The sequence below is a fragment of the Carcharhinus amblyrhynchos genome, chromosome 4 (assembly GCF_965287045.1).
Source record: "Carcharhinus amblyrhynchos chromosome 4, sCarAmb.v2.hapA, whole genome shotgun sequence".
Taxonomy (NCBI): Eukaryota; Metazoa; Chordata; class Chondrichthyes; order Carcharhiniformes; family Carcharhinidae; genus Carcharhinus; species Carcharhinus amblyrhynchos.
The window spans coordinates 67,100,003-67,113,779 of NC_137327.1; the positions used below are offsets into that span (position 1 = coordinate 67,100,003).

At 47.0% G+C, this 13,777-nt stretch overlaps 1 protein-coding gene across 1 annotated transcript in view; it reads right to left on the reverse strand.

Moving 5' to 3' along the window:
- The window catches only part of LOC145342086 (nitric oxide synthase 1-like), a 216,263-nt gene that overhangs the window by 15,805 nt on the left and 186,681 nt on the right, over positions 1–13,777 (reverse strand). Inside the window, exon 24 of the mRNA XM_080187297.1 lies at positions 2,064–2,212. Coding sequence (XP_080043423.1) covers positions 2,064–2,212 — 149 coding nt within the window. The remainder of the gene's footprint in view (positions 1–2,063; positions 2,213–13,777) is intronic.

A 13,777-nucleotide genomic window follows, 5' to 3' on the forward strand; every position in this document is an offset into this window, starting at 1 on the left:
CAGGCCCTATCCCCCTATCCTGACACATTTATCTGCTAATCCCTCTAACCTACACATCCCAGGATACTAAGGGGCAATTTTAGCATGGCCAATCAACCTAACCCGCACATCTTTGGACTGTGGGAGGAAACTGGAGTACCTGGAGGAAACCCATGCAGACATGAGGAGAATATGCAAACTCCACACAGACAGTGACCTGAGCCAGGAATCGAATGCAGGTCCCTGGAGCTGTGAAGCAGCAGTGCTAACCACTGTGCTACCGTGCCACCCCCACTGGGCTGCCGTGCCACTCTGGCATGGTAATTTCCTGGATTATCCCGCTACCCTTCCTTAAACAATGGAACAACATTGACTATCTACCAGTCCTCTGGAACTTCACCTGTAGCCAATGAGGATACAAAGATTTCTATCAAGGCCCCAGCAATGTTTGCCTTTGCCTCCCTCAGTATTCTGATGTCGATCCCATCAGGCCCTGGGGACTTCCCTATTTAATACTTTTTAAGACACCCAATGCCTCTTCCTTTTTGATATTGACATAACGCAAAATATCTACACAGCCTATCCCAGGCTCCTCATTCATAAAGTCCCTCTCTTTAGTGAAGGAGTAAGAGATATAATTGCCATAGATACAGATAGGACAGAAGGAAGACAAAGATACCAGGACTGCATATTTTGGGTACTGAATAGTTAAACCAACTTCAGAAAATCTTCTTTGGGGAAATGATAACTGTTAAAGACTTAATTCTGAAATACACTGGATACACTTTAAAAATGGTAATGTATAAAGACCTCTGATCTTCGGGTAAGCATTCTCCAAGGCGGCCTTCACGACAGCGCAGAGTCGCTGAGCAGAAACTGATAGCCAAGTTCTGCACACATGAGGATGGTCTCACAGGGATCTTGGGTTCATGTCACACTATCTGTAACCCCCAATGTCTTGCCTGGGCTTGCAAAATCTCACTTACTGTCCTGTCTGGAGACAATATACATCACTTTAACCTATGCTTAATGCTATCTTCACTCACGTTGTCTGCACCTTTAAGATTTGATTAGCTGTAAAAGCTCGCATTCTAACGAGTATTCTGTAAACTGAATGTGTGTCTTTACATCCCCTGTTTGTGATCAGAACTCACTACTCACCTGATGAAGAGTCAGAGGCCTGAAAGCTAGTGGCGTTTGCTACCAAATAAACCTGTTGGACTTTAACCTGGTGTTATGAGACTTCTTACTGTGTTTACCCCAGTCCAACGCCGGCATCTCCACATCATATCTTTATGTCATCAGCAAATTTGGCAACTATTCCTCAACTCCCCTTATCCAAGTCATGTTTAGTTGGTTTCGTTCAGTTCATTGGGCAGCTGGTTGGTGATGCAAAGTGATGCCAGCAGCGTGGGTTCAATTCCTGTACAGTCTTCTCAACTGTGCCCCACGCCTGAGGTGTTGTGATCCTCAGGTTAAATCACCACTCGTCACACCTATTGTCCTCGGGGACCTTTTTTTTTTATAAAAAAGTTGCCTTTATTTGCCTTTTTTATAAATTGTAGAAGTTGATCCTCCATTTTCTATCTCTATTAGGCACGTTAACACACTTTGTGCTTTCTCCCTTTCTATTAAATGCACGCTCCCATTCTCCTCTCTCTATCACAGGCATTATTCCACTCTCTTTCTCTGTCTTACATATGCCCCGTTGCACTCTCCTCTCTCTCTCTCCCACACAGTCTGACCCACTTTCCCCTCCCTATCATCTGCTCTATCATCTATCTCTATATCATATAGTTTGGTCCCCCCCCCTCTCTCTCTCCCTCGCTCTCTCTCTCTCTACAAGAATCTCTGTCCCACTCACTTTTTTTCTGTCTAACACACACATTCTCCCATTCTCCCCCCTCTCTCCCTACACCACAGGCTCTGTCCCCCTTCCATCCAGTACATGCTGTCTCCCACAGACTCTCAATAAGACACACTCTCCTATTCTCTTTGTCACATAATGTCCCTCTCTCTGTATCACCCTCTCTCCCAGCCACAATAACACCTACTCTCCATCACACATCTCATCCTCTGTTTACCTTTTTTCTATCCGGATCTCTTGAATATGCAGTGTAAATTTCTTTGAAAACTCCTTTCTTCTTTGCATCCATCATTTCTGCTTTGTAAAGATGATCCGTTTGAGGATGACGACAGCCAAAAATCAATATCATCGAACATGGCTCCCATCCTGTTCCAGGGAGGTCAATGAGAAATAGTGAGTTTACAGAGAGAGTGAGGGGCTATGAATAAGAAAGAAACAAAGAGAGAGGGATCAAAGAGAGAGAGAAAAAGAGGGGGGGACCAGAGACAGAGAGAGGTAGAAGGGTGACCAGAGAAGGGTAGGAGGATAATCAGACAAGCGGAGGGAGGTAATCAGCGGGAGGGAGGGGTGATCAGCGGGAGGGAGGGACGGGGTGACTAACAAGGAGGAGGGAGGGGGGTATCAGCAGGAAGGAGAGAGTGATCAGTGGGAGGGAGCAGGGTGATCAGTGGGAGGGAGGGAGCAGGGTGATCAGTGGGGAGGAGGGGAGGGATCAGAAAGTGGGGGGAGTGATCAGTGGGAGGGAGAGAGCGGGGTGAACAGCAGGAGGGAGGGGGTGATCAGTGGGAGGGAGGGAGGGAGGGGGGTGATCAGTGGGAGGGAGGGGATTGATCAGCGGGAGGGAGGGAGGGGAGTGATCAGCGGGAGGGAGGGAGGGGGGTGATCAGCAGGAGGGAGGGAGGGGGGTGATCAGCAGGAGGGAGGGAGGGGATCTGCGGGGGGGGGGGGATTGATCAACAGGAGGGGGGGTCAGCAGGAGGAGACGTGATCAGTGGGATGGAGGGGGTGATCTGTGAGAGGGAGGGAGGGGGTGATCAGCAGGGGGGAGGGGTGTGATCAGACGGAGGGAGGGGGTAATCAGAGAGAGGGAGGAGGTGATCACAGGAATTGAGGGGGTTGATCAGAGACAGGCAGAGAAAGAGGGATGGATCAGGAAGAGAGAGGCTGAGATCAGAGAGAGAGAGAGGTGATGGTGCAAGAGAGCGTAAGAGGAATTTTTCTGAGGTGTCCCACTGGGCTGTCTTGTACTCAGTTGATCTCACTGAACCAATACATAGACTACAAAAGTCAGCATGTAGTTAAAGAATGAAAAGGAATTTATTTGCTAATGCATGCATCAGAAGAAAGAAACAGTTAATGAGGTTTGAGTATGCTCTCTGGCTTAACATTACAGATGTGGAATTAATATATTGTCCTTAACACTTCAATATCCAGCCCTACCTGTCTCAAACCAGAGGGTCCAATTACATTATTACACAGTATTATCTTAGAGGATGATCAGAGAGACAGAAAGAAAGAGAGACAGGAGATACAGGGACATGGTGAGGGGAATCAGAGAGAGAGAAAGGGTAGGATCAGAGAGAGAGAGGGATCTTAGAGAGAAAAAAGCGATGGTAGTATCAGAGATAGAGGGGGAGAGAGAGCAGGATCAGAGATGAAGGGAGAGGGATCAGAGAGAGAGAGAGAGATGGATGAATCAGTGAGGAAGAGAGTGAGAGAATAGCAGAGAGGGATGAAAGAGGGAGGGAAGAATCAGAGAATCAGAAAAAGAGAAGGATGAGACAGAGAGAGAGACCAGAGAGAGAAAACAAGAGAGGGGACATAGAGAGATGAGATAGATGGGGGGAGAGGGACAAAAGAAAGGGATGAAACAGAGAGAAAGAAAAAGAGGATCGGAGTAACAGAGAGAGAGAGTGATGAGAGACAGAGAAGGGAGGAATCAGAGAGAGCGAGAGAGGGATCAGAGAGAGAAGGGAAGTATGGTGGCACAGTGGTTAGCACTGCTGCCTCATAGCGCTAGGCACCGAGGTTTGATTCTGGCCTTGGGTGACTGTTGGAGTTTGCACATTCTCCCAGTGTCTGCATGAGACTCCTCCAGGTGCCCTGCTTTCCTCCCACAATCGAAAGATGTGCAGGTTAGGTGGATTGGCCATTTTAAATTGCCCTTTTGTGCCAGTGGATTAGCAGGATAAATATATTGGGTATAGGGGGGCTGGTTGTTGGTGCAAGCTCAATGGGCTGAATGGCATTCTTCTGCATTGATTTTGATGAGAGGGATGGTTCTGAGAGAGAGAGAGGAAGGGATCGGGCCAGGTGGAGAATTGAGAAAGGGAGATGACAGTTTTAGAGAGAGAGAAAGATTTATCAGAGGTAAAGAGAAGCATCAGAAAGAGGGGAGTGGTCAGAGAGAGTGAGAGAAAAACAAATAACAGTTATAGGGAGAGGGTAGGGGTCATCCAGAGAGAGTGTGGGTGGAATCCTAGAGAGAGGGAGGCTGGGTTCAGAGAGAAAGAGAGGGAAGAATGGGATGAAAAGAGGGATGGAGGTATCAAAGAGAGAGGGGGGAATGAAGGGATTGGAGAGAGAGGGATCAAAGAGAGGGGGAAATCAGTGACAGAGTGAGGGAGGAATCAGAGAGAGAAAGAGAAGGATCAGAAATAGTGGGGAGCAATGAGAGTGGGATAGGGTAAGGGATGACAGACAGAGAGTGGGATTAGAGAGAGAGGGAGGGATAAGAACACGGGATGGGGGCAAGAATGAGAGAGAATGAAGGGGAATTGGTCAAAGAGAAAAGGGGGAGAGATCAGAGAGAGAAGGATCAGAGAAAGAGAGAGAGTGATGGTGGTATCAGAGAGAGAGGGAGTGGGATCAGAGTTAGAGGGATCAGAGAGAGAAAAAGAAGGGGGGAGATCAGAGATAGAGGGAGGGATCAGAGAGAGAGAAAGGGATCAAAGACAGAGGGAGGAAGGGATCAGAGAAGAGAAAGATCAGAGAGAGATGGCAGGATAAGAGAGGGAGAGATCAGAGACAGAGCGAGAGATGGCCTTACTTCAAATGCCTTTCTTCAGTAAGGACTTTGACGAGGTCCCGCATGGGCGGTTAGTTAGGAAGTTCAGTTGCTTTGCATACATGGAGAGGTAGTAAATTGGATTAGACATTGGCTCAATGGAAGAAGCCAGAGAGTGGTAGTGGAGGATTGCTTCTCTGAGTGGAGGCCTGTGACCAGTGGTGTAAACACAGTCTGACAACACCAGGTTTAAGTCCAACCAATTTATTTGATAGTAAACTCACAAGCTTTCGGGGTTTGCCCCTTTGTCAGGCGAACGGAGAGTTCTGGCCTCTGTCTGAGGTGTGCCACAGGGATCAGTGCTGGGTCCATTGTTGTTTGTCATCTATATCAATGATCTGGATGATAATGTGGTAAAATGGATCAGCAAATTTGCTGATGATACAAAGATTGGGAGGTGTAGTGGACAGTGAGGAAGGTTTTCAAAGCTTGCAAAGGGATTTGGACCAGCTAGAAAAATGGGTTGAAAAATGGCAGATGGAGTTTAATGCAGACAAGTGTGAAGTATTGCACTTTGGAAGGACAAACCAAGGTAGAACATACAAGATAAATGGTAGGACACTGAAGAGTGTAGTAGAACAGAGGGATCTGGGAATACGGATACATAATTCCCTAAAAGTGGTGTCACAGGTAGATAGGGTCAGAAAGAGTGCTTTTGGAACATTGGTCTTTATAAATCAAAATATTGAGTATGAGAATTGGAATGTTATGGTAAGGTTGTATAAGACATTGGTGAGGCTGAAATTAGAGTACAGTGTGCAGTTTTGGTCACCTAATTACAGTAAGGATATTAATAAGGTTGAGAGAGTGCAGAGAAGGTTTACACGAATGTTGCTGGGACTTGAGAAACTGAGCTACAGAGAAAGGTTGAATAGGTTAGGAGTTTATTCCCTGGAGCGTAGAAGAATTAAGGGAGATTTGATAGAGGTGTATAAAATTATGATGGGTATAGACAGAATGAATACAAGCAGGCTTTTTCCACTGAGGCTAGGGGAGAAAAAAACTGGAAGACATGGGATAAGGGTGAAGGGGGGAAAGTTTAAAGGGAATATTAGAGGGGGGGCTTCTTCACTCGAAGTGTGGTGGGAGTGTGGAATGAGCTGCCAGGCGAAGTGGTGAATGCAGGCTCACTTTTAACATTTAAGAAAAACAGGAGATGGATGAGAGGAATGTGGAGGAATATGGTCCAGATGCAGGTCAACTGGACTAGGCAGAAAAATGGTTCGGCACAGCCAAGAAGGGCCAAAATGCCTGATTCTGTGCTGTAATGTTCTATGGTTCTATGGATGAACCAGTGAGAAAGAGTGAAAAAGTAAGAGAGAGAGAGGGATGAGAGAAAGGGAGGGCAGGGAAAGATCAGAGAGAGAGAGAAAGAAAAATGGATGAATCAGTGAGAAAGAGTAGGAGAGTGGTGGATGAGACAGAGGAAGAGATCAGAGAGAGAGTGAAAAGAGAGAATAGAGGGGGAGTATAGAGAGAGAGAGAGATGGAGGGATGAGAAAGACAGAGAGAGAGAGACAGATGAAGAGAGAGGGAAGAAAGCAAGGGAAGAATCAGAGAGACAGAAAAAGAGGGATCAGAGTACATAGAACATAACAGCGCAGAACAGGCCCTTCGGCCCACGATGTTGCGCCGACCAATTAAGAGAAAAGCAATGACCCTCTAACCTAACCAATCCCTTTCCATCCATAAACCTATCCACAGACCTCTTAAACGCCCCCAAACTTGGCGCATCTACAACTGCAGCAGGCAGGGCATTCCATTCCCTCACCACCCTCTGGGTAAAGAACCTACCTCTGACATCCGTCCTATAACTACCCCCCCTTAATTTAAAGCTACGTCCCCTCGTGCTAGCTTTCTCCATCCGAGGAAATAGGCTATCACTGTCCACCCTATCTAAACCTCTAATCATCTTGTATGTTTCAATAAGGTCTCCCCTTAGCCGCCTTCTTTCCAACGAAAACAACCCCAAATCCCTCAGTCTCTCCTCATAGGACCTTCCCACCATACCAGGCAACATCCTGGTAAAACTCCTCTGCACCCTCTCCAATGCCTCCACATCCTTCTTATAATGTGGGGACCAGAACTGTACACAATACTCCAAGTGTGGCCGCACCAGAATTTTGTACAGTTGCAACATGACGTTGCGGCTCCTAAATTCAATCCCCCTACCAATAAACGCCAAGACACCGTATGCCTTCCTAACAACCTTATCGACTTGATTTCCAACTTTCAGGGATCTATGCACATATACACCTAGATCCCTCTGTTCGTCAACACTATTCAGAGTCCTACCGTTAGCCCTATACTCTACACATCTGTTATTCCTGCCAAAGTGAATTACCTCACACTTTTCCGCATTAAACTCCATCCGCCACCTCTCGGCCCAGCTCTGCAACTTGTCCAAGTCTCTCTGTAAACTATGATACCCCTCTTCACTATCTACCACTCCTCCGACTTTGGTGTCATCAGCAAATTTATTAATCCATCCTTCTATACCCTCATCCAGATCATTTATAAAAATTACAAACAGCAGTGGCCCCAAAACAGATCCCTGAGGCACACCACATGTAACCGAACTCCATGACGAATACTTTCCATCAACCACCACCCTCTGTCTCCTATCAGCTAGCCAATTCCTGATCCAATTAACTAAATCACCCACAATCCCATACATCTGCATTTTCTGCAGAAGCCTTCCATGGTGAATCTTATCAAACGCCTTACTAAAGTCCATATATACCACGTCAACTGCCTTACCCCCATCCACCTCTTTGGTCACTTTCTCAAAAAACTCAATAAGGTTAGTAAGGCACGACCTACCCTTCATAGCGAGGGGGATTGAATATAAAAGTAGGGAGGTCTTGCTGCGGCTGTATAGGGCATTGGTGAGGCCGCAGCTGGAGTACTGTGTGCAGTTTTGGGCGCCGTACTTACGCAAGGATATTTTGGCCTTGGAGAGAGTGCAGAGGAGGTTTACTAGGCTGATGCCGGAGTAGAGGGGGTTGAGCTATGAGGAGAGGCTGAATAAACTAGGCTTGTACTCGTTAGAGTTTAGAAGAATGAGGGGAGATCTCATTGAGACGTATAAGATGATGAATGGGATGGATAGGATAGAGGTAGAGAGACTCTTCCCGCTCAGGAAGGACAGTAGGACTAGGGGGCACAGCCTCAAGATAAAGGGGGGGCGGTTTAGAATGGAGTTGAGGAAGAATTTCTTCACTCAAAGGGTGGTGAATCTCTGGAATTCTCTGCCCGTTGAAGTGGTGGAGGCTACCTCGCTAAATATTTTTAAGAAGCGGGTTGATGGGTTTTTGATAAGAGAGGGGATTAAGGGTTATGGGGAGAGGGCGGGAATGTGGAACTGAGCCACGACAGATCAGCCATGATCTTACTGAATGGCGGGGCAGGCTCGAAGGGCTTGATGGCCTACTCCTGCTCCTATTTCTTATGTTCTTCACAAAACCGTGCTGACTATCTCCAATCAATTCATTACTCTCTAAATAACTATAAATCCTATCCCTAATAATTTTTTCGAATACTTTGCCCCCAACAGAAGTAAGACTTACCGGTCTATAGTTCCCGGGGAAGTCTCTATTCCCCTTCTTAAACAATGGGACAACATTCGCTATCCTCCAGTCTTCAGGCACTATACCTGTGACCAACGATGACCCGAAGATCAGAGCCAGAGGCTCTGCAATCACCTCTCTTGCCTCCCAGAGAATCCTAGGGTAAATCCCATCCGGCCCAGGGGACTTATCTATTTTCAAACCCTCAAGAATATCTAGCACATCCTCCTTATCCACTGCAATACTATCCAGTTTACAACCCTGTAACCCAGTGTTCTCCACAACTACATTTACGTCTCCCTGCGTGAATACCGAAGAGAAATATTTGTTCAGTGCCTCTCCAATCTCTTCCGGTTCCACACATAACTTCCCACTGCTGTCTCTGACTGGCCCTAATCTTGCCCTAACCAATCTTCTATTCTTAACATATCTAAAGAAAGACTTAGGATTCTCCTTAATCCTATCAGCCAAAGTCTTCTCGTGTCCTCTTTTAGCTCTTCTTAACTCCCTCTTTAACTCCCTTCTGGCTAATCTATAGCTTTCCAGTACACTACCTGAGCCCTCAAGCCTCATCCTGACATAAGCCTCCTTTTTCCTTTTAACCAGCGAATCAACTTTTTTAGTGCACCACGGTTCCCTCGCTCCACCATTTCCTCCTTGCCTGACAGGGACATACTTATCAAGGACTCGCAGTAGCTGCTCCTTGAATAAACTCCACATTTCGGATGTTCCAAGCCCCTGTAGTTTCCTAGTCCAACCTATGCTCCCTAATTCTCTCCTAATAGCCTCATAATTACCCTTACCCCAGCTATAACTACTGCCCCGAGGTTCATGCCTATCCCTTTCCATCACTAAGGTGAACGTAACCGAATTGTGGTCACTATCACCAAAATGTTCACCAACTTCCAAGTCTAACACCTGGTCTGGCTCATTTCCCAGCACCAAATCCAATATAGCCTCACCTCTAGTTGGCCTATCTACATACTGAGTCAAAAAACCTTCCTGCATGCTTTGTTGTAAAAACTGACCCCTCTAACGAGCTACAGCTATAGCTATTCCAATCAATATTAGTAAAGTTAAAGTCTCCCATAACAATTACCCTATTACTTTCACTCCTGTCCAGTAAGAGAGAGTGATGACAGATAGAGCAAGGGAGGGATTGGAGAGAGCAATGGAGAGACAGATCAGAGAGAGAGGGGGGGGGAGAGAGAGAGAGAGAGAGAGAGAGAAGGATCAGAGAGAGGGGAAGCATGGTGGCACTGTGGTTCGCATTGTTTCCCCACAGCGCCAGGGACCGAGATTGATTCTGGCCTTGGGTGACTATGTGGAGTTTGCACATTCTCCCCATGTCTTTGTGAGTTTCCTCCAGATGCTCTGGTTTTATCCACAGTCCAAAGATGTGCAGATTAGGTGGGTTGGCATGCTAAATTGCCCTTTTGTGTCAGGGTAAATATGTTGGGTATGGATATAGGGGTATTTGTTGTTGGCGCAGGCTCAATGGATTGAATGGCATCCTTCTGCACTGTAGGGTTTCTATGATTTTGATGAGAAGGAGGGTTCTGAGAGAGAGAGAAAGGAAGGGATCAGACAAAGTGGAGAATTGAGAAAAAGAGAGAGCTAGCGGTATCAAAGAGAAAGACTTATAGAGAAAGAGGTATCAGAAAGAGAGGAATGATTAGAGAAAGTTAGAAAGGGACAGGGATAGGGAGAGGGTGAGGATGACAGAGAGAGTGGGTGGAATCTGACAGAGAGGGAGGAACAAAGAACAAAGAACAAAAACAGCCTGGGAAACAGGCCCTTTGGCCCCAACGAGCCCGCGCTGCCATTTTAACATTACCAGTTCCCACCCTCCACCCATGACCCTTATCTATTGTTTTATGGCAATCCACATTGAGGGAAACTAATTTAGGGACAATTTATTACTTCCAATCAGCCTAATAGCACATCTTTGGGGTGTGGGAGGAAACCGGAGCACCTGGAAAAAACCCACGCAAGCACGGGGAGAATGCGCAAACTCCCACAGACACCGGCCCAAATCCATGTGTCTGCACAGCAAACAGTGATAGTCACTGAGCTGTCGTGTTGCCCAGCATCTGGTCCAGTTTAAGCACACACTAACGATGTGAAGCACTAGGCTACTCTCGAACATTCAAGAGCAGCCCTAGTACGACCCATCGCGTGTATGCCCCTCGTTGGACAACAAGGCGGACCAACTTAAAGCCTGTGAATTAAAAGAGAAAAAACATTATTATCATACCATATCCTTTTACATTACCAGGGACGTCCCAATGCTAATGAACGTTATTTAAAACAATCTCCTATATCCTCCCATCTCCAACCCACTCATGTGCCTGTCTAAGTTACTCTTAAACAACTCCAGCGTGCCTGCCTCCACCACCTTACTTGGCAGAGCATTCCATACCCCCACTACCCTCTGTGTGAAAACCCTCCCTCTAATATCTGTGTTATACCTCTCCCCCCTCACCTTAAGCCCATGGCCCCTTGTCCTATGTGTCTCTATCATAGGAAATAGCTTACTTCTGTTTACTCTATCTATACCCTTCATAATCTTATATACCTCTATTAGATCCCCACTCAGTCGCTGTCTTTCAAGGGAAAACAGCCCCAATTTGCTCAATCTTTCCTCATAACCCAGTCCTTCCATACCAGGCAACATCCTGGTAAACCTCCTCTGCACTCTCTCCAGAGTCTCCACGTCCTTCCGGGAGGGAGGAAGGAATCAGAGCGAGAGAGAGAGGGAGGGATCAGAGCAAGGGATAGGATCAGAGAAAGAGAGAGAGGGAAAGATCATCAAAAGTGAGAGAGATCGGGAGGGATCAGGGAGAGACCGTGAGGTATGAGGGAGAGAGCAGAGAGAGTGAATGATCAGAGACAGAGCGATCGAGGAATCAGAGAAAGAGAGGGCAGGATCCCTGTATCTGCATGGTTTTCCTCCAGCTGCTCAGGTTTCCCCCCACAGTCGAAAGATGAGCAGGTTAGCGCATACTCCCCCTGTCTGCGTGGGTTTCCTCTGGGGTCTCCGGTTTCTGCCCACAATGCAAAGATGTGCAGGTTAGTTAATTTGCCCCTTTGTATCAGGGGATGAGTAGGGTAAATACAATGGTTTATGGGGATTGTTGTCAGTACAGAAGTTGGATACAGATTATTCTCTTCGGAAGCAAATACGAGGAAGTAGATTACTACCTAAATGGCTGTAATTGGGAGAGGGGAGTGTGTAGCAGGATCTGGGTGTCCTTGTGCACCAGTCGCTGAAGGTAAGCATGCAGGTGCAGTCGGTGGTAAACAAGGGAAATGGCATGTCAGTTTTCATTGCAAGAGGTTTTGAGTACAGGAGCAGGGATGTTGTTGTTGCATCTATACAGGGTCTTGGTGAGGCCACACCTGGAGTGAGAAATCAGAGTGAGAGAAGGATCAGAGAAAGAGGGATGGGAGAGAGAGATGGGTGGGAGAGAGGGATGGGAGACAGAGAGGAATGGGAGAGAGAGAGGGACGGGAGAGAGAGAGAATAGAAAGAGGGAGAGATGGATCAGAGGGGGAGAGAGATAGATCAGCAAAAGAAAGGGAATCATCAGAGGGAGAGAGAAAAAGGGGATTAGAGAGAGAGTGAGTGAGCAGAGAGATGGAGGGATCAGTAAGAGAGAGGGGGAGTGGGATCAGAGAGAGAGAGATAAGAGAGCAAGGGATCAGTCAGCAAGGGAGGGTGGGATGAGAAAGTGAGGGGGGAAAGATCAGAGTGCACGAGAAGGAAGCACAAAAGGGAGAGCAACGGAGACAGAGACAGAAAGGGAGGGAGAGGTAGGGATCAGAAAGGGAGAGAGTGTGGGTGCAATTAGAGAGAGCGAAAGAGGTGGAGGGATCAAAGAGACAGAAAGAGGGATAGAGATGGATGAGGGAGAGAAAGCAAATGGCACGCTGGCTTCGTTGTGAGAGGTTTCGAGTACAGGAGCGGAGATGTGTTGTTGCAATCATATAGGGCCTTAGTGAGGCCGCACCTAGAGTATTGTGCGCAGTTTTGGTCTCCTTTTCTGAGGAGGGATGTTCTTGCTCTCAAGGGAGTGCAGCAAAGGTTTACCAGGCTGATTCTGGGGATGATGAGAATGATGTATGAGGACAGATTGACTAGGTTAGGACTGTTTTCACTGGAGTTCAGACAAATGAGGAGGGATCTTATAGGGACTTATAAAATTCTAGACAGGGTAGATGCAGGGAGGATATTTCCGATGGTGGGGAAGTCCAGAAACAGGGTCACAGACCGAGGATTCAGGATGGACCATTTAGAATGGAAGTGAGGAGACATTTCTCCACGCAAAGAGTGGTGAGCCTGTGGAATTCATTACCACACATAGTAGTTGATGCCAACACACTGAATGTATTTAAGAAGCAGCTGGATATAGCACTTGGAGCGAATGGGATCAAAGGTTTATGGGGAAAAGGCAGGATTAACTAATGAGTTGGATGATCATAATGAATGGTAATGCAGTCTCAAAGAGCCAAATGGCTTCTACCTGATCCTATCTTCCATGTTTCTACAGAGGGATGAGAGAACAAAGAACAAAGCACAGGAACACAGCACAGGAACAGCCCTTCAGCCCTCCAAGCCTGCACTGGTCATATGTTCCTAACTAGACCATCTGTTTATATCCCTCTAGCCTCAGTCTGTGCATGTCACTATCTCGAGTGAGGGATCAGAAAGAGGAAAGGATCAGTGTGTGTGTGAGAGAAAGAGCGAGAGAGAGGAATCAGAAAGAGCGTGATCAGAGAGAGAGCTAGCGTGACAGATCAAAAAGAGAGATGGAGGAATCAGACAGATAGATAGAAGATGAGTGGGATTGCAGATGGGGATGGGTGGAAGCAGGGAGAGAGTTGGAGGGATTAGAGAGGGAGAGGGAGGAATCAGAGGGAGAGAGAGATATCAGAAATGGAGTGAAGGAAGGGGGGGGAAGTAATCTGAGAAAGAGAAAGGTGTGAGAGGGGGAGATATCACAGAGAGATGGAGGAATCAGAGAAAGGGATCAAAAAAAGGGGGGAAGGAATGATCAAAGAGAGAAAAAGAGAGATGGAGGGATCAGAGTGAGAGAGGGAGAGAGAGAGGGGTGAGAGAGATAGAGAGTGATGACAGAGGGCCAGGGATCAGACAGACAGGGAGAGGGATCAGGGAGACAGAAAGAGCAATTGGAGAGAGAGAGAGAGGATGGTGGAATAGAGGGGGGAGTCAGAGTGGAAGAGATCAGAGAGCGTCGAAGACAGGAAGGAGAGAGAGAGGGAGAGAAGGAT